Source organism: Cnephaeus nilssonii (assembly GCF_951640355.1).
Source record: "Cnephaeus nilssonii genome assembly, chromosome: 21".
In the NCBI taxonomy this organism is placed as follows: Eukaryota; Metazoa; Chordata; class Mammalia; order Chiroptera; family Vespertilionidae; genus Cnephaeus; species Cnephaeus nilssonii.
The window spans coordinates 42,978,432-42,999,475 of record NC_137092.1 but is presented as its reverse complement, the minus strand read 5'-3'; the positions used below and the strand labels follow the sequence as shown (position 1 = coordinate 42,999,475).

General features: G+C 55.8%; 1 protein-coding gene across 1 annotated transcript; it reads right to left on the bottom strand.

Moving 5' to 3' along the window:
* Positions 1-718: 718 nt before the first annotated feature.
* Positions 719-6,598, bottom strand: CCDC190 (coiled-coil domain containing 190; the record flags this gene model as incomplete). The annotated part of the gene is made up of 3 exons (XM_079762086.1): positions 719-1,849; positions 2,065-2,185; positions 6,403-6,598. 3 exons carry the CDS (start codon positions 6,596-6,598, stop codon positions 1,375-1,377), a joined length of 792 nt encoding a protein of 263 aa, XP_079618212.1. The 3' UTR covers positions 719-1,374.
* Between the last annotated feature and the right edge of the window lie 14,446 nt (positions 6,599-21,044).

Genomic DNA, 21,044 nt, shown 5'->3' with positions numbered 1-21,044 from the left:
CGGTTAGGGGCAATCAGGAAGGCAGGCAGGCAAGCAGTTGGGAGCCAGCAGTCCTGGATTGTGAGAGGGATGTCCGACTGCCCGTTTAGGCCCGATCCCACTGGGATCGGGCCTAAACGGGCAGTCGGATATCCCTCGAGGGGTCCCAGATTGGAGAGGGTACAGGCTGGGCTGAGGGACAACCCCCCGCCGTGCACGAATTTCGTGCACTGGGCCTCTAGTTATATATAAATATAATTTCCATACATTTTGAAATATGAAATTTTTGTTACAATCTCTCTAATTTTGTTGCTAAAGATATTTTCAATAAAGTTAAACCTTCTGTAGGCCAAAATGAGGGCTGGGCCCTCCCTGTGGAGGAGGGTGAGGTGAACCCTGAGGGCAGGGCTGGCTTGGGCAGTAGGGCCTGGCGGACACCCAGGTCCCTGAGTGCAGGGGTCGGGGTTGTCTGCTTCCTCTGCCCGTGGGAGGATGAGCATTGAGCCCAATAACGTGTGTGAGGGAAGGAAGGAAGGAAGGAAGGAAGCGTTTTCTGGAACGGTGACAATGAAGTTTTTATTAGAAACGGTGGGATGTCATGGCTAGATGCTACAGCTCAGGCACAGGGTGAACGCACCAGTTTGGCACCACGTGAAATGTCTGGACACGGATGGCGTGCTGCAGCTGGACTAGGGCGGGTCTGGGCTCACAGGTGCGGAGACAGCTCGATGCGGGGAGTGCGCCGTGTGTCTCCGTCCACAGACCGGGGACAGGGACGGGTATCCTCAGGCCCAGTAGCGCCACACGCGTGCTACTGGGCCTGGCCCCCGGCCTCCGGCCGTGGCTGCAGGAGAAACACCCATGCAAAAGGCGGAACTTGCGCGGGTCCGTTCCAGGAGACAGAGGCACAGATGGCGAGGGCTGGCGGTGTGCACGCAGCCTCCAGCACGGCCAGTGAGTTCCTGTCTGTCATCCGAGCTGCCCCGGGCTGCCAGCCGTTTTGCTGGGAAGGAGATGCTGGTGGGAGCACATTGCTTGCCCGCTGTTCAGGATTCGGTTGCCAGTTTGATGTGAGCAGGTGGAAGGTGGGAACCGAAAACCAAACCGGGCGCCGGGGACGGAAGGCGGTCTGCACAGGCTGCACGTCCAGGCCTCGGGCCCAGGACCCAGGGCGGTGCCCTCTGGCTAGCAGCTGGCACTACCGGCGTCAGAACAGGCGGCACATCTCCTCCAGGCAGGTGCGTATTTTTGAGACCTTGGCCATGGGTGCGGGGCATCGCTTACCGGTTCTCAGAAACTCCCTCCCCTCGCTTTTCTTAGACTGGCCTTGCAGATCAGGGAAAGGGGGAGACGGTCGGAAATAAAACTGCGCACGTGTCTCTAGTGGCTGACGTGTTACTCTGAGGGGACGGGAGGGTCAGAGAGGTGACCTCCAGGCGCCCTGCGTGGGGTCCCGGGACCCCCGTGCCCAAATATCTCCCCCATGCTGAGCAGCCGCTCAGCCTCGGGGGGCACCCGGTGCCGCAGGTAATGGGCATTGGCGGCCCTTGCCAACACCTCGCGGAAGGAGGGGGTCCCCGGGGACGTGTGCTCCCCGGCGCTGAGGCCGGGCTGCAGGCCTGTGGCCTCTGGTCTGGCCTCGCCGAGGGCCCCACCACGGTCACCGGCTGGGCTGGCCTCGGGGCCGGGGGCTGTGGAGCCGGGGGCGACAGCTTGGTTGGGCAGCGTCTCCCCTGAGAGGAGGGAGGTCACATGGCTTTGAGGCGGCGACTGCTCTTGGCTTCTCACGGGGCCCCCGAGGCCATCGTGGCGGGAGGAGGCCCGGGGGCAGCCCCCACGTGCTTCCTGGGCTGTGTTGGTGGCCAGGGCTCTGGGAGGGGGAGGGGAGGAAGGTTCTCTGAAGCCCATGTGGATGCCCATATGTTGAATTTCCAAGTGATCGGACCACGGCCCCACATGGGGTATCAGCCAGGCCACAAGGGGGTGGGGGCCGTGCTGCCCCGGGTGGCGCTTCCTCAGGGAGGGGTCCCGGCAGGGACAGTGAAGGAGGTGGGTGGGCGCCCAGGTGGGCACGGAGGGGCTCACCTGGCTCCAGTGGCCCGGGGGGCCCTGAGGTCCCCTCCCTGCTGCGGGCGCACGGGGGCGCCTCCTGGTCTCTGCTGCACTCGGTTCCCGGAGTAGGAGGAGCACTTTCCCTTGCCGGCTGCTTTGAGGAAATGAATACTTGTTATGGGTTGAATGGTGTCCCACAACTGATCCCTGGCAGCCCTGGCCCTGAGCAGCCTGTGGCCGTCGGCAGGAGGGCCTTACAGAGGCGCTCGGGCCCCATGAGGGCACCAGGGTGCCTAGTCAGATGGGACTGGTGTCCATCACACGGGGAGACTGGAGCAGACACACGAGGGGAGACAGGAGGGGAGACAGGAGGGGACACAAGGGGAGGAGGCCTGCAGGTTGCCGGGGCTCTTCCCTCCCAGCGAGCAGCCTGGCCACACCGGGTCTGGGCCCCCAGCCTCTGGGGACATGGCTGTGTTTAAGCCCTGGCTGAGGGTAGCGCCCAGACCCAGGGCCGTGCGGGAGGAAGAAAGAGAAGCTGAGCCGCCGGTGGCTGGCCAGGACCTCCGATGGACGCTAGGGCACCTCGAGTGGGTGGGACCGTCTGCCAACGGCCCCGTGGGTATTTATAGCTTCATCTCAGGCCACACAAGGCTCTCCGCTTGCACACTCGCCTGCTGTATTTGGTCAAACATTTCTTTACCTCCTCCGCATGCCTGGGCCGGTCAGGCCCTATGATGTCACAGCCTCCTGGGGCTGCGGCGAGGTCCCCACTCCTGGCTGGAGCGTGCCCTGAGGGTTTAGGAATCGGCATCTATGTAGACTCTGCCCTGGAGGCTTCGTGTGAGCGTTTTACTGTGGAGCAGGGTGTTTGCTGAACCAAATCATCTGGGTGTGAGTGTCAGCCAGAGAGGGCGCCGCCTCCTTCCCTCAGTCACGCCTCTCCCACCGAGCAGGGCCGCGTGGCTCCTCCCGGCTGTCTGAGCACCGTGCCCGGCCAGTGGGCTCCTCCCGGCTGTCTGAGCACCGTGCCCGGCGAGTGGGCTCCTCCCGGCTGTCTGAGCACCGTGCCCGGCCAGTGGGCTCCTCCCGGCTGTCTGAGCACCGTGCCCGGCCAGTGGGCTCCTCCCGGCTGTCTGAGCACCGTGCCCGGCGAGTGGGCTCCTCCCGGCTGTCTGAGCACCGTGCCCGGCCAGTGGGCTCCTCCCGGCTGTCTGAGCACCGTGCCCGGCCAGTGGGCTCCTCCCGGCTGTCTGAGCACCGTGCCCGGCCAGTGGGCTCCTCCCGGCTGTCTGAGCACCGTGCCCGGAGAGTGGGCTCCTCCCGGCTGTCTCAGCACCGTGCTGTCACAGCAGTTGCAGGGGACCCGCGTCTCCACACACCTCCCTGGTGGCCACGGGGTGCAAGTCTCACACCTGTTGGCTCTGTCACTGGGCTCCCTGAGTGGACACGGGGGTCAGGGGCACCCGACAGAGGGAGCAGGACCAGATGGGGACCGAGAGTCACACCTGACGCCTCCAACTCTGTCTCTGCACTCGGCTGTGGGCACTCAGACCAGGGAGTCCTGGGTGGGCCCGCTTCCTGTTGCCTTAGTGTGTGTGTCTGTGTGTGCGCACGTGTGTCTCTCTGTGCATGTGCATGTCTCTCTGTGTGCATGCGTGTCTGTGCATGTGCATGTGTGTATGTGCATGTCTGTATGTGTATATATGTGCATGTGTATGTCTCTCTGCATATTTGTACATATGTATGCATGTGTGTATGTGCATATGTGTGTGCATGTGCACATGCATGTGTATGTCTGTGTATGTGTATATGTGTGCATGTGTATGTCTCTCTGTGTGCATGTGTATATGTGTGTCTCTCTGTGTGTCTGTGCATGTGTATATGTGTGTGCATGTGTATATGTGTGCATATGTGTCTCTGTGTGTGCATGTTTATATATGTGTGTCTCTCTGTGTGAATGTGTACATATGTGTGTCTGTATGTGTGCATGTGTATATGTATGTGTATGTGTATGTGTATGTGTGTGTGTCTCTGTGTGTGTCTTTTCCATGTGAGCACTTCACTGACTCCCTCTACACTGAATTTGAGCCTCTCCCAGCCCTGGCCGGTGCTCTGTGGTTAGCGTGTCGGCAGGTCACTACTCAGCAATTTTAGACCGTCAGAGCCGACGGGTTCAGAAGGAGCGTAGCTTTTCCCTGACACTTGACCTTTTGGAGTTTCTCTGTGAAGGCATGGCCTGCCGCCCGCCAGTGTCCGGCTGAGCCTGCCTGCTGCTTGTGCCAGGAGGCGTCCTCTTGACCGACAGTCCCGCCTTCTCAGTATCTCAAGATGCTCCTGCTCCTCACCTGCCAACACCCTGCGTTAGGTCTTCACGCCGTGAGGCCTCCCCTCGCCCCTCTGACCGTGGGACAGCCCACCGCCCACTCCCAACCCTCAGGCTGGGGTCTCCACTCTCCGGCCCCTTCCTGCCCCTCAGCCTCCTGCAGCCCGAGCTCCTGGTGGCCAGCGGGCCCCGTGTGCACCCTGCACGCACCCTTGTGCCCTCTCGTCCCCTCCAGCTGGGCGTGCATGCCGCCTCCTTGGGAGGCCTTACCTGAGGCTCTCGAGACACAGGCCTGGCTCTCCAGCCTCCCCTGGCAGTGCCCTCCCTTAGCAGCGAGCATGTCCACCCTCAGCTCCCAGGCAGCTACCTCCCAGCGCCGAGGTGAGCCCCTGGCGGGCGGGGGCTTGCAGGTCGGGTTTCTCGTTGGCATTTCTGCCTCCATAGGAGCAGCCGACACAGTGTCTTGTGCACCTGGTCCCCAGCCCCTGGCCCAGAATAGTCTGCGAAGCCCTACCCTGCGGGATGCGCACCCACACAGGCCCTGGGCGCACCGAGGCTCTGCGCCGCCATGGGCAGTGAGGCAGGCGCAGCGCCCAGCGGACACGGGACTCACTGCGCCCCTCCTTCCTTTCCCAATCCCACTGTCAAGAAATCCGGGGCTCAGAGAGGCCCCCTCGTGGCGCCCTCAGCCTTTCCAAAGGACAGAGTCGGAGGCATCCACGTCCTCTGCCCCTTTCCCGCCCCTGAGGCCGCCGCACCTCCCCCTTGGAGGCTGTGGACTCAGCGAGGGCCTCGCCCCCTCCCAGGGCGCAGCCTGCTTGTCACAGACAGGAAGCGGGGAGCAGAGAAGGCTGGCGCCCGTTCAGAGTCACCCTCACCTGCGCTGCAGGTTAGAAGTGACTCCAGGCCAACGTGTGGGAGCCACTTGTGTCCGTGTCCCCCCTCGGCTGTGAGGCCGAAGGAGCTGACCGGTGGGACACCTGGCACCCTGAAGGCATGGTTCTCGGGCTGGGCTGGCACCTGCCTGGCAGAACGCGTGTAGCTTCGAAGAGGTGAGACTCTGCTGAATTATGGAATGATCTTAAAACCCAGCCGTTCCCGGACGGATCCCCCTGTCGACCCTTTCCTGGCTGACTGGCACGAGCCACCTCGTGCCAGGTCTTACTTTGCATCAGGCGCTGTGCCAAGTGCTCGCCGAATCTGAGTCACTCCCCCAGGGAGGTCCCGTCACCCCCATTTCACATCCGAGGAAGCGGAGCGCTGGCAGGTGCAGTAGCCGCTCGGGCCTCACAGGGAGTGAGTGACAGTGAGGCTTCGGCCCTGAGGCTGGGCTGGGTCCATGGACGAGGCCTGGGCTCTGTGCACACGGTGCCCCCCTCCCTCTGCCCCGTGATGACCAGTGACTGCTAACTAGGACTAGTGAAGGCTGTTCTCGTTGTGACTCTTACCCACACAGTGGGGCTGGCCAGGGCCTCAGTGTGCGCCTGGGAAGGGCAGTGCCCGGCAGACCGGCCTGTGGGAGGAGGGGCTAGAGATCTGGGTGCGCATCTACGGGAAGAGGCCGGGGAGGGGGGTTGGGGATGACAGAAACACTGCCCTTTGGCTCAAGAAGAGTGAGAAAGCCCAGCGTGGACGCAGTGCAGGGTGTCTGAAGCGTCCCAGCCTCGGCAGCTGTGCGGGCAGGAGGCCGCTGGGAGGCCGGGCGGTGGGCAGAGCTGGGAAAGCTCACGCCCCCTGTCAGCTCAGCGGGGCAGAACCCGGGGCTCAGGTTTGACCCCCTTCCCTAAGGTGCCCTCATGCTCACCGCTGCGCTGTGAGTGGTACAGACCAGGCATTAAAAGAGGTGAAACCCCCTCAACCTGAGGCGTGAAAGGAGAGCAGAATGAAAAACAAAGCGAGAAAGTAGGAAACAAGGGTTCGAGCGGGAGCAAACTGAAAGGCGGGGGGGCTGGCCTCAGCAGGAGGTCAGGGTGTGGGCGTCCCAGGAGCTGGAGGGCCTGGCCCTGAGCTGTTGTGCCCAGCCCCCCCCCCCCCTCCCGGGTTACCTTGCTGCAGCCTCTGCAGCTGTTTCTGCAGCTGCCGCTGCTCCCAGGCTAGCAGCCTCAGGTGGGCCAGGCAGGTCCGCTCCAGTCTCTGCAGATGCTGGCTAAGCCTGGCCTCAGCCTGCGTGGCGTGCTTCCTCTCCAAGTCCCACAGCCTGTGCAGCGGCCCCCTGGCCATGTGCCCCTCCGTCCCCTTCATGCTCTCCCAGGCGACACGGAGACCCCGACACAGCGAGTGGGCGCCTGGCCTGGCTTCGCCAGCGGGTCCGAGCCACGGCTGCCTGTGGGGTGGAGTCGCCCTGGTGGGGAGTCTGCTCTGCGGTGAATGAGATGCCAGGGACCCAGAGGATGGAGGGGACTCCTCTGAGCCCCGCCTCTGCCCAGAAATCCTCGGTAGAGGGCAGCGCCCCCCCCCCCCCCCCCCCAGGACCTGCTGTAAGATCGGGGAGCACACAGGACTTTGGGGGAAGAAAAGCAAGGCTGTCTGTGGAGAAGGCATCGCCACCCCCGGGGGCCCTCCCGCCTCTCGGTGTCCTGCTCAGGGGCTCCCTTCGTTCATTCATTCACACCTTCATTCATTCACACCGCAGCCGGTAATGGGCGGTGCCAGCCGCTCTGGGAAGGACAGGGTTCCCATGGGAGGGGGATTTCAGGTTGGTGACTGGGAGCCAAATCGGACAATCAACCTTTCAAAAGGGCAGAGTGGGACCTGCCGGTCCAGAGCGCAGGCTGCCGAGCAGGGCGCCGCCCCCTGGGCCTGACACAGCCCTCGGGCGCCCTCAGCCTCTGTCTTCCCAGAACCGCCCCCTCCTCCCTCTGGACCCGGAGGTCCAAGCCCAGCGCGACTTCTCCCTCCTCGGGGCTCCGGCCTTAATGGCAGGGGCAGGTCTCCCCTCAGGGTCGGGGGTGAGTGGGCTTCCATCGATAACACGTGGTCAGGGCCAGGGGAGATGAGTGAGGACCGGGAGCCGCAGGCAGCCCGCGGTGGGCCGCAGGCCTGGTGAGCAGCGCTTACCTGCAAGCCCGGCTCCCACGGCGGGTGCTGGCAGAGCCGTGCCCCGGGCAGGAATGCTGGCTGCCTGGCAGGCTCGCCCCAGGCTCTAAGTGCCAGCGTCCGCCCCCTCCCCCCGAGGGTCCCGCCCCTTCCTGTCCCCGTGTCCATGGAGCCCAGAGTGGAAGCCAGGCATGTCTGCTCACCCCCCCTCCTCCTCCGCGTTGCCCTGACCCCCTCCTTCCCCATTCCTGCTCCTGGGAAACCAGGCCAGGCCCCGGAGACGCCTGTTCTCTGTGTGCTTGTCTGCGGGGCAGGAGGGACCCGTTTCCCGGCACCACTCACCCCCACGCTCCTACCGTGTCCCCGCATTTTAGTGCCAATAAGAGTTCCCAAGCTCAGACCCAGAGCCTGGAGAGGGAAAATGCAGGTGGCTTCGGGATGTCTCAGGGACAATGCGCGGCCAGACCACCTGCTGGTTGTTGCCTTGGGCGTCATCCGAGAACAAGAGGCGGGAATGTTCCTGAATGTTCCGCGGGGTTTCTCAATCTCCCAGAAGCTCCCGAGGCAGCCAGGCTGGCCTGTTCCCCACGGGCCCCTCACACAGGCTTTCGTAGGAGATCTCTGAGGGGGCTGCTCTCTCAGTGGGGAGCGCTCCCTCCTCTGCCCTGCCCACGACATCATCCTCTCTCCTCCAGAATGCCAAGGCCTGGGCCGGGCCGGGTTCCAGGAGAACCACCAGCCAGAGGGCACCTCGCCCCGTTGGGGGACCTGGCAGGACCACAGAGCAGCCCACGCCCACCTTGGTGGCCCGGAGCTGAGGAGAGAGTTACTCCCTGCCACCTGTGCTGCCCTAGAGGAAGCTGCCGGGGCAGGTTTGCAGAAGGGCCCCGCGTTTGAGGGGCAAGAAGGAGCCCGAGTGATGTGACTTGGGAGGAGATGGGGCCAAGCCCCAGGGTGCAGAGGGGCCCCGGCTCCCGGTCCTGCAGGAGGGAGCAGAGGCTGCGGCCTTGCCCTGGGAGACTCCAGGTCCAACGAGGTCATACTTCGCCCAGAGCAGGCGCAGAAATGGCAGGGCCCGAGGGCGGACTGCAGGCGAGCGTCCTCCAGGGGAGCGTCTTAGGGTTTAAGAGCAGAAAACAGCGGACGCATGAACCAGGACTGCTGGGGAAGGACCAGGAGTGCGGCTCCTCAGGAAGGACCTGCCTCGTCCCTCCCTCCTGTCCTCAAGCTCAGAGGGCGCAGTGCTGGGAAGACGGGAGGGGAGGACGCGGAACCCAGGACCCGCCAGGGTTGGAGGCTGCAGTGACAGAGCAGGTCACCCTCCCTCCCCCTCCTGGGACTCCAGGGAGGAAGGGATTAAATGACATGGGACCCGACTCAGTGCGAACTGGACTCTGGTGGAACCACGAGGCCAGGAGTGTAGGGTCTGCCCTGCGGTCCTCAAGGGCCAGGACAGAATGACTGACAGGCAGAGGAAAGCCGTCACTTTCAGCCTCTGAGGAGGCCACAGGGCCAGGCAACCGGCCTCAGCCCGGGGGAGTGGGGGGGGGGGTCACGGTGGCCTCTCCGACATCGCTCACAGCCACCCTCAGTCCGAGTCACCGAGGGGAGAAAACCAAATGCCCAGCAGCATGAGCGCGTGGAGAGGCACCGCCCGAGACTGTCCACCGGAGTCTAATCAGACCTTGAAGTCTGGCCCCCAGCTCCCAGGATTCTGGGGAGCTAACGGACAAGCGGAGAAAGCAGGTCTGAACGTGGGTCTTTCTAGAGGGATCTGGTTTCTCTGACAAGTCAACAGCAAGGGGGCGGGGGGGGGGGGGGGGTGAAGAAAGGGCCTCTGGCCCATAATCAACACCCGAGAGACACAACCTGAGCGGCAGCGGGCTCGCTGGGCCCAGCTCGCTTAGACGGCCCCACCGCCCGCCTGGAAGGCGCCTTCGGGTGTTGGAAGACGTTAGTGTTCTTGTGGGTTTGTGGTTGGGATAACGGCTTCTGTTAGCGAAGATCCTCATCAGGAGTGCACGGAGGGGAGTGTCTGCTCTCGAAGATGCACTACCACGTGCATAGTGTCTGCAAGGGGCACCATGGTGACGACTGAAGCTGGGGTCTGGCACCCAAGGGTTTATTAGACGATTCTTTCTAAATTGGGAAATGTTTTAGGTTTTCTATAGTTAGTGCTTACACATGTGTGAGGCAGTCAGGTGAGGGGAAGCCGATGGCAGCCACAGGATGTCCAGAATCGGGGGCAGCGTCGTCCCCAGGTCAGTAATGAACACGCTCAGGTAAGACGCAGGCAGGACATGGGTGTTTGGACAACACCACGGCGAACTCGGCCTCCCGCCCGCAGCCTCTCGCCCTCAGCAGTCAGGGAAAGTACACAGTTTTTGCATACCACACGCCCCACCTTGCGCCTAACGGCTGCTGCACAGGATGCCGTCTCCATGGGGCCCATGTCTGCCCCACCTACATGCTAAACATCCACCTCCCCTGACACGAGTGTCCCTGGGCCACCAAAACAGAGTCCCACAAACTGGGCAGTTTATTTTACTTACTTACTTTTTAATATTTGTTAAATTGATTGGGTGACATTGGTCAGCATGAACATACAGGTTTCATGGATCTCTAAGTTATAAAACCTGTATATTGCACCGTGTGCCCACCACCCAGAGTCACATCTTCGCCTGTCACCTCATATTAGGACCCCTTCTGCCCCCATCCCCTTTCTTCTGGCAACTACCTCAGTGCTGTTTGTGTTCATGAGTTTCAGATTTATACCCCACACATGAGTGAAATCATGTGGTTCTTAGCTTTTTCTGTCTGACTTCTTTCACTCAGCATAATGTTCTCAAGGTCCATCCATGTTGCTGTAAATGACGTTATTTCATCCTTTCTTAGGCTGAGTAGTATCCACTGTGTGTATGGACCACATCTTCTTCTTTTTTTTTTAAAATATATTTTATTGATTTTTTACAGAGAGGAAGAGAGAGGGATAGAGAGTTAGAAACATCGATGAGAGAGAAACATCGATCAGCTGCCTCCTGCACACCCCCTACTGGGGATGTGCCCGCAACCAAGGTACATGCCCTTGACCGGAATCGAACCCGGGACCCCTCAGTCTGCAGGCCGACGCTCTATCCACTGAGCCAAACCGGTTTCGGCTGGACCACATCTTCTTTATTCAGTCCTCTATCACAGGGCACTTGGCTGTTTCCGTGTTCTGGCCACCATGAATAATGCTGCAATGACGTAAGGGGCATATATCTTTGCGAATGCATGATTTCAAGTTTCTGGGGTATGTAGCCAGGAAAGGGATCACTGGGTCATATGGGAGCTCTATTAACTTTTTGAGGAATCGCCAGGCTGCTTTCCATAGTGATTGTACCGTCTGCATTCCCACCAGGGAAGTATGGTAGCAATCATCTCAGGTAGAAACTGCAGTTTTTAACCTTAACTTTACCCCTGCTGTTTGGCTTCTGTAATTATTTGCTTGCTAAAACAATAGAAAAGTTATTTTGATTTTTCTGAACTTATGTATGCTATCCCAATCGATTGAATACTCCATTGATGGTGGTTTGAATATCCCATTGATTGTGATCTCACTGGTTATCGAAGCACATTCTTCTGGGAACCAGGACAGCTCAATTACCCTAAATTGTCTCAGTGGCCCCAGATAATGAGTTTCGGTTGACTCAGTGGTCCTGGAATCAGAACAGCACAATTACCCTAAATTGCCTCAGTGGCCCCAGATAATGTGTTTCTATTGATTCAGTGATCCGTAGACCCAAAACTATACTTAATCTTTATAGATAACTAACTTGCTCAATTTTGCTTCTGTAACTGCTTTGCGCAAACCAGGTTCCTCATTCCAAACCCAAAGATGTAATCGATACCTTTGTGATATTCTGCCAATATAAGCCAGATGCGGCGAGCTTTTCGGGGCTGCGAGATCTGGAGCTCTTTTGCCCCTCATATGCCCCTGGCCTTTAATAAATGACTCCAGAATTCGACTTCTTGAGGCGTCCTTTGTAAGATTCGGGGTACAATGCAACACCAGCAGTGACTGAGGGTTCCCTCTCTCCACAGCCTCCCCAACACTTGTCATTGCTTGTCTTGTTGATAATGGCCCCTCCAACAGGTGTGAGGTGGTATCTCACTGTAGTTTTGATTTGCATTTCCCTAATGGCCAGTGAGGTTGAACATCTTTTCATGTATCTATTGGCTGTTCATATGTCTTCTTGGGAGAGGTGTATGTTCAGGTCCTCTGCCCACTTTTTGATTGGGTTGTTTGGTGTTGAGTTTTACGAATTCTTTATATATTTTGGAAATTAAACTTTTGTTGGAGCTACTGTTTGCAAATATCATCTCCTATCTGGTTGGCTGCCTCTTTGTTCTGTTGTCAGTTTGTTTTGCTGTGCAAAAGCTTTTTAGTTTGATACAGCCCCATTCATTTATTTCTGCCTTTACTTCCCTTGCCTTTGGGGTCAAGTTCATAAAATGTTCTCTATGACCAAGGTCCCTAAGTTTGGTACTTATATTTTTTTCTATGCAACTATTGTTTCAGGTCTTATGTTTAGGTCTTTGATCCATTTTGAGTTAATTTTTGTACATGGGGACAAACTGCAATCCAGTTTCATTCATTTGCATGTGGCTTTCCAGTTTTCCCAGCACCATTTATTGACGAGTCTATCTTTACTTCGCTGTGTGTTCCTGGCTCCTTTGTTGAAAATTCTCTCTTTGTCTAAACAGATGGTTTTATAGCTGGGCTCTCTTTTCTGTTCCACTGATCTGTGTGTCTGTTTCTCTGCAGGAACATACTGTTTTGATCATCGTAGCTTTGTAGTATAATTTGAAGTCAGGTAGCGTGATACCTCCAGCTTCGTTCTTTTTTTCTCAGGACAACTTTGGCTATTTGGGCTCTTTTGTGTTTCCATACAAATCTGATGAATTCTCGTTCTATTTCTTCAAAAAATGACATTGGGATTTTGATGGAGATTACATTGAATCTGTATATTGCTTTGGATAATGTGGCCATTTTAACTATTGTAAATATTTCTCTCTTTTCCGCATCCAGCGCAGCTAGAGAGCGGTCCAGTTCCTGAGTAGGGGTGGCTGGGGATTGAGAAAATGAAAGAAAGAGACAGACACAGAGATAGAAGTAAAAAACTGAAACCGGGTGGGACCGCCAAATACCAGGAAGTTTTACTAAAAGTCAAGACAAAGGAGATTATTTGCATTCTTGGGTGGGCTTGTGTCCTATTCATTCCTGGTGCTTGGGTGGATTTACACAATAGAACCCACTCCCCAGCACCTGGGCAGAGATGAAGGTCAAGCTGACAACACTTCCGCCTTTTGGCAGAGCGTGTTCCCAGGGCGTGGCTTTGCTGACCGCCCTGGATTCAGCTGACAATTTAAAGAAATGCCCCTGTGCCTTCCCAGGCGCTCTCTACAAACTATGTTGATTCTTCCAATCCATGAACATGGGCTACTTTTCCATTTTGTTGTGTCTTTTTCAATCTTTTTTAACAATGCTTTGTAATTTTCAGTATATACGTCTTTCACGTTCTTTGTTAAGTTTATTCCTAGGTATTTTATTATTTTGGTTGCAATTGCAAAAGGAATTTTTTTTCTGAAGTTTTGTTGTTAATATACAGGAAGGCAATGGATTTTTGCATATTAGTTTTGTATCCTGAAAATTGAATATATTTGTTTATCGTTTTTTTTGTTTGTTTGTTTGTTTTGTTTTTTGGTGGAGTCTTTAGGGTTTTCTATGTACAGAATCATGGTGTCTGTAAAAAGTGACAGTTTGACTTCTTCCTTTCCTATTTGAATACCTTTTATTTATTTCTCTTGCTTTGTTGCTCTGGCTAGGCCTTCCAGCACTATGTTGAATAAGAGTGGTGGGAGTAGACATCTTTGTCTTGTTCCTGATCTTAGAGGAAAGCTTTCAGTTTTTCACCATTGAGTATGGTATTAGCTGAGGGTTTATCAGAGATGGCCTTTATTATGTTGAGGTACTTTCCTTCTATTGAAAGATGAGACAGAGGCCGAAAACCAGGACTACAGGCGTCATTAGAGGAGAAGGACCCTGCGGGCTGTCTCACAAGGGGAGAGTAGCAGCACGTGCAGAGGTGAACACGCCTTTTGAGGGGAGGAAAGGGAAGGGATGGAGCTTAGGGTGCTCGGCACGTGCTGATTGGTGGTTTCATATAGGCACATGATTAGGCACTTAGGTACTTAGGAGTCGAAGGCTAAGGGTATTAGGCAGCATATGGTTGGGATTTTTCATTTTCTTTCTGGTCATCTCATTACTGGGATTCTTCATAGTATTTGCTGTCCTCCTTTGCTTACACATTTATCTCTGATGAGCTTTCTACTGTTTTCCAGTAGATGGAACTGAATTGTAAGATTCTTTACCTGTCTTGAACCTCTGTGGTTTCTGTAAGACAGAACTGCCACACTGCTTGGGGGTAGGGTTTGTTTGCCCTCACTGGAATGGCGACCCCTGACCTCCATGGGTTCCACCCAAGCACCCTTCCTGGGGATCAGCTACAGAGCAAACAGTGGCTCTCGTCCACAGCTCTTGGTTTACAGATGATATGCTCCTGGACCCGACTCCAGGGCGACGGGAGCTGAGATTGGGGAGTCCAAGAGGCAGAGCTCCGTGGTTCTGTTTCTTTGTCTGAAGCACCCCGGCTGGCCCCACAGTGGGGAGCCGCAGGGCCGAACCCTGTGCTCTGTGGGGTGTCTGCTGACTCAGACTCTGTTCGCTCTCCTGCCGCTCACCCTGCTGGGCTGCCCCCACAGCGCCCGTTCCTCCTGGACGAAGGCAGTGCCGCCACCACCGCGCTCCCCTCCCGGCCGAGCTCCCGGCCGCAGGGCTGCGTCTGCGCCACGCTTCCCTCCCTTCTCGTCCCCGTTTACTCCCGGTTCCGCCCTTCAGACGTTTCAGCGTGCGGGTCTGTGTTGACAGGGATCTCTTGGTTTAATTGTATCGGTTAACGTGTTGACATTTCAGGGGGAGAGGGAAAGGTGCGTTCTCACAGGCCGTTCCTCTGACGCCGCTCGGGTGGTTTAAAATAATATTAGCTAGCACATGCTCCCACTAATAATATTAGCTAGCACATACTTGCCTCCCATAGGGGCCACTGCCACGTGTCCTTGCTTAGAAACTCGCTACCCAAATATGCTAGACCGGGTAGCCTATGGGAAAGCCAGTTGTTTGTTAGCTATACTTATCAGCCTGCGGCATGTTACGACTCCACTACCAAATGCACGTGCGGGGGCGGGGGGGGGGGGGAAGAATTGTATTGGATGGAAAAAATGATAGGACCTGTCAGGGCCAATGTGCAGCTAATTTATGTTGCTCCTATTTGTTTCAGCAGTACCCAGGGCCAACATCCAACAGGTCGCCACCCAGATGAACTATGCAACTCTACCCTCAAGACTGAAAACACCACCTGGAGCTGGAAGTATGAGGCGCTGACAGGCCCACTCGCTCCGAAGCCTCCAGGTGGGACCCGTCCTCACCTCCTGCAGCTTCGGGTGGTTCCGACGCTCCTTGGCTACGGCTGCATCAGGCCGGTCTCTGCCCCTCTCCTCCTCTTCCAAGGACAGCAGTCACACTGCTCAGCACCCACCCTCCTTCAGAATGTCCTCATCTTAAACTCATCACGTCTGCAAAGACTGCATTTGTGAATAAGGCCACACTCCTTGGGACCAGGGGTGAGGACGGGTTAGTTTTGGGACCGTGATTCAACTATGACAGGGACAGGTGCAGAGGTCCTGTGACAGGGCGGGGGTTGAAGACAAGGATGAAGGGCAGTGACATAGTCAGTGAGTGAGGGGCTCTCACCCTAAAACACCCAGACCTTCAGGCCACCGTGTGGTTGAGGGAGGATGTCATGTGATGATGGGGGTGAGAGTGATGGCCAGTTCACCGGCTCTCCTTGCTTTCTAATCCTCGCCCGAGGATATGTTTATTGATCTTAGAGAGCGAGGAAGGGAGAGAGAGAAGGAAGGAGAGACGTTGACCAGTTGCCTCCCATATGCAACCCAACTGGGGATTGAACCGCACCCTAGGTATGTGCCCTGGCTGGGAATTGAACCCGCCACCGGTCAGTGTCCGGGACGACACTCCCACCGACTGAGCCCGCTGGCCAGGGCAGGAGTCTGTCTGCAGCCGCACGGAGAACCGTTAGGCCTGTGCTGGAGCTCAGGTCCCTGGGCCGCAGAAGGAGCCCAGGCCTGAAGGCAGGTGGTGGGGCGTCTCGGTTGGGCTTGTCCAGTTGGGGGTCTTCAAGTGAAGACTTGTCGTTTCCGAGGAAAACACGAGGGGGCGCTCCTAACCGCACGCCGCGCGGCCGGCTGAGCCAGGACGATGGGCGCGGGGGCCGCAGCTCTTCCCTCCTCTTTCCTTCGCTCCCGCGTCCTCGCATCGGTTTTCATTATTTTTCGGCCACTTAAGCTGAAGCTAATTTTTTCGGTCACAGTTAGGAAACATCTTTAGAGGATAAAGCTAGGCTGCATGGCTCCATCGCCTCTTTTTTCGTGTCCGGGGACACAGAGCCGAGGGGTAGGAACTTCTACAGGTGCCGGAGCAAAGGCTCACCAACCGCCCCTCAGAGCCGCCGGAGCCGCTTTGCAGGGAAACTCACACCATCGGGTTACAGAGCGATTGGCCTTTTAAGAACCAGAACGTGCCCAGCTCAGACGTGACCCGGATGCTCCTGTTGGAGGGCTCGCCGGGCCGGAGGCTGCAGAGCCTTCACTCTGCCCAGGCCTCGGCCAGGCTCCTGCCGCCCTCTCGGCCGCCCGCCCGCAGAGCAGACCTCGGAGCGGCCCTGCCTCCCGTGCCGCCTCCCGTGCCACCTCCCGTGCCGTCCGTCAGGGCCGTCAGAGCCGGCACCTCCCTTCTGTTCATCGGAGCCTGGCGTGTCACCGCCTCCGGGAAAAGACCCCGTCTGCTCCCTGGCGCCTCCTGCCTCGGGGACTTGCCTGGCACCGGCCTCCTGTCCCGGCCGTTGTGTGCGGGCTGCACCTCCAGATGTAGCTGTAAAGTCACGTATAAAAGGGGGCAGCCCTGGCCACTGGGTTTTGTTCGGTGCCCATGGCCTTTATTTCTACGTTTCCGGTGCTTTGAGGCTCCCGCTCTTCAGACACATCTCTCAGCCGTGTCTCCTCCTCTGTAACGGTGTCCCAAAGCCTCCCTGGCCATGGAGTGGCCCCGTGTGTCAGCCGCCGGTGACGCTGCCCCGTGGGGGCGGGCGGGGGGGGGTCCTCCGGCTACTTCCTCTCTGAGTCAAGTCCTTGCTCTGGAAGCCAAACTTCTGTGCTATGAAGCGGAGAAATTTACAGAAACTACAAATGGGCTTCTTAGTGCTGCAGAAGACCAAGAAGACCAAGGACGCTTCTGAGAAAAAGGAGGGACACTGTTTAACACACCGGCGGACTCAGAGAACAGCCTTCCAATCTGAGTGAAGGAACACGCATGGGGCCCTCCCTTATGTCTCCCTCCCTGTGCTCTTTGTCCCACAAACATGGATTATGCTTCCGGTCCTTTTCGCAGGCCTTGCAACAAGGCCCCCAGGTGCTGGGGGTCTCCAGGCCATATCTGAGGGTCTGGCCTGGCGCCAGCATTAATAACCCTCCCTCCGGGGCAGTGCACTGTCCACAGTAACAGGTTCTGCAAGACCAGTATCTGGGAAGGAGAGAGGGACTTATGTGGAGGGATTCCCACATGGAAAACTGAAGCAATGCTACTAAAAGCTACATACCTTAGTCACACATCAGCGTTAGTGCTTTCTGTCACTGTCTCTTCATTATAGGTTATCAGGAATGTACACTGAGCTTGCTGGCTGGGATTCAGATCACTAGCCCCAAATATCAGGGTTACATTGGAATTAGCCCTTTTTAGCCTTCTCATTAGCTTCTCTTGGCCTTGTGGTACAACAACTATGAGATGTTATGGTGAACATGGACGACGACCGCTCTTAACTGCTTCCAGCTGGAAGGGGCGATGACAAGGGGTTAGCATCCCGTGAGGGGTTTGTAGGGAATTCTGAAATTTAAAGGCATTCCCGTCCAGTTTGCAGGCAGACAGAGGTAAGCAGCAGTCTCACACACGTAGATTGTTCCTGCAGGGGAGCACTAGGGGTAGGTGGTGTTTTTAGCCTTGAGGATAGAGTTGCATAGTTCATCTGGGTGGCGACCTGTTGGATGTTGGCCCTGGGTACTGCTGAAACAAATAGGAGCAACATAAATTAGCTGCACATTGGCCCTGACAGGTCCTATCATTTTTTCCATCCAATACAATTCTCCCCCCCCCCCCGCCCCCGCACGTGCTTTTGGTAGGGGAGTCGTAACATGCCGCAGGCTGATAAGTATAGCTAACAAACAACTGGCTTGATGGGGCTTTCCCATAGGCTACCCAGTCTAGCATATTTGGGTAGCGAGTTTCTAAGCAAGGACACGTGGCAGTGGCCCCTATGGGAGGCAAGTATGTGCTAGCTAACATTATTAGTGGGAGCATGTTATTCCCTCTATTTCTGTCCAGTGGGGTCCACAACAGTGAACCGCTAGGACAAAGAGCAGTATTATGGCTATTCCTGCCAGGCAGATGTAGCCAAGGGTCTAATGGTGAGGCCTTTGACTGCGGGGTATAAAGTCTCCATTCTTCCTCCCTTCGCACTGCTAGGGACAGGGTCATTGGGGAGGTCTCCTCACCTAGGCGAAGCTGTGCTGAGCCATCTGGAGCAAAAGTGATTTCTGCCCCCGTTTTGGCTAAAAGGTCTCTACCCATTAGAGGCACTGGGCAGCCTGGCAAGTACAGGAATTCATGAATTACTTGATGACCGCCAAGTTGGCATCGGCGAGGGCGGCAGAATGGTCTACGGGTCTGGTCCCCAGTAGCTCCAATAATGGTGACCTCCTTTCCCGAGAGAGGCGCTACTTTCTGAGCGACTACTGAGTGTTCCGCTCCCGTATCAACCATAAAGTCCACAGTCCGGCCCCCAATTTTCATTCTGACCATGGGCTCGTGGGGGCCCAGCTGAAAAGAGCCCGGTCTGTCCTAGTCGGAATCAGCCATTGCAGCCCAATGAGACCTGCTTCAGGTGCTCTGGCTGATAGTGACTGGGTGGAAAAGGGGGTCCAGTTTTCTTACTTTGTCGTTTGGGACATTCGTTCTTCCAGTGTCCTGTCTCCTTACAGTAGGCACACTGGTCCCGTCTCAGGCTCGCTCTTCCTTTTCCCCCTGGTCTGTATTCTTGCTTCCCTTTCTGGGCTGTCTGGGAGCCTGAGCCTCTAAAAGCTGCTGCTATTATATTGACCCTTCTTTGCATTTTCTTTTCTTCCTCCCTCCTTGCCACACTGTCTCGGGTGATGAAAACCTTGTTGGCTATCTCCAGCAGTTCGGTGGCATTCTTTCCCGCAAACCCTTCCAGCTTCTGTAATTTTCTCCTGATATCAGGCTGGGCTTGGCCTACAAAAGCGGCATTTACCATGGTCTGATTTTCCAGGGCCTCAGGGTTAAAGGGAGTGTAGATTTGGTATGCCTCACATAGTCTCTCATAGAAAGCTGCTGGACTTTCGTCAGGCTTCTGGAAAACCTCAGAGATTTTAGCCATGTTGGTGGGCTTCCTGGCTCCGGCCCTGACCCCCTGGAGGAAGGCCAGCCAATATCTTTCTAGCCTGGCCCTTCCGTCTTCTGAGTTCGGGCTCCAATCAGGTTCCTCATCTGGGAAGGCCACCCTTGCCCATCTGTCTGTGTCTAATGTCCCTGCCAGGGCCTGGGTCTGGAGCCACTTCCGAGCCTCTGATACTGCTCTCATGCGCTCCTCAGTGTTAAAGAACGTGAAAAGGAGCTGCAGTCCACCTAGGTGGGCTTCTGGGTTTGGAAGATTGTTTCTAGGAGGTCTACCATGGCCTGAGGTTTTCAGAATAAGCTGGGGTGTGATGTTTCCAGTTCAGGATGTCACTGGTGGTAAAGGGCTGATAATAATAGACCGGCCTTGCCTCCTGCAAGGTCCCATCTTCACCAAGCACTTGGGCACCAAGTGGACGGCAATTTGATCAAGACAAGTTTATGTACCTAATTCTTTGCTAGAAAGATAATAATGTCTTTAGTGTGCAATGGAATTCCCACAGTATTAATATAAAAAGACTACCAACTGCAACATACATCTGGGAGGAGTCTCTAAGATACTCCAAAAAAAAGGTTAAGCTATCAAGAGAGCATCCCTAATATTTTAAATGTGCTATCTCTGAAATAAAAACGATAAAGCAGCACTAAATAAAACCTCCCTAGATTCAAAGGAACTGGAAGTACAACCCTGGCTGGTGTGGCTCAGTGGGCTGAGCATCGTCTCATACATGCAATAGCAGCTGACACATGGTCAGGGCACATGCCTAGGTTGCAGGTTCCATCCTGGTTGGGGTGTGTAACAGGAGGCAACGGATGGATGGTTCTCTGTCACATCGATGTTTCTCTCTCCCTCCCTGTCCCTTTCTCTCTCTCTCTCAAATCAATAAAAACATATTAAAATGGAAATAAAATGGAAGAACATGTCTCACAGTCATTATGTTTACAAAGGCAACCATTATTTATACAGGATAAAGGCATTAATGTTCAGAGGACCAAGTCTGAACATGTTTCTCTATTTGAAAGTGTTGCTTTCCAAAGAAAAATACTGACTTATTAAATTGTGTTCTAACATCATTGGCTAAAGCTAATAGTGCACTCTAATAAGGGGAGAAATAAAATACATACACATGCCTGAAAAGAAAAATCTAAATTATTAATGAAAATGTTTTTCTAGTCTAAAAACTTTCTATCCTTTAAGATATTTTGGATGAGGAAAATCGAAATCTGTGATTTAAAGTCCTCAGCATCCCTGTTGAATTACAACATAGAGGAACAGAATATGTTAAATAGCAACAGCCCAATAATTAATAGTCATGAAAAGGCCCAAGGAGAAAAACAAACACAGGAGGCATGGGGCCTGAACTGTTTTCTGTAGTGAAAAGAAAACATTCTACCTTATTTTTTTTTTTAATATATCTTATTGATTTTTTACAGAGAGGAAGGGAGAGGGATAGAGAGTCAGAAACATCGATGAGAGAGAAACATCGATCAGCTGCCTCCTGCACACTCCCCACTGGGGATGTGCCCGCAACCAAGGTACATGCCCTTGACTGGAATCAAACCTGGGACCCTTGAGTCCACAGGCCGATGCTCTATCCACTGAGCCAAACCAGTTAGGGCAAAACATCCTACCTTATAATAGAGAAACATGCAAATTGACCGCACCTCTGCTACGCCCACAGCCAATCAGAGCAAACAAGATGGCAGTTAATTTGAATATGCGGGCGCTGAGCGGCCTGGGTCCAGGAAACATCCTCCGGACCCAGGCCGCTCCTAGCCTGTAGGCCTGCGCTTAGGTCCTGAGCGGCAGGGGTCCCAGAACGCCCCACTGGCCACTCAGAGCCTATGGGTGTAGGTGCCAAGCAACCTGGTGGGCGGGGATGGTAGGCGCCAAGCAACCTGGGGGGTGCTATAACGACGCGGGGATGTTCCGCCCTGCCCCCAGTGGCTTGCAAAGGCTCCTGCACAAAGCGGTGGTTTGGGGCCACGCCGCCAGCCAGGCGCCCAGGA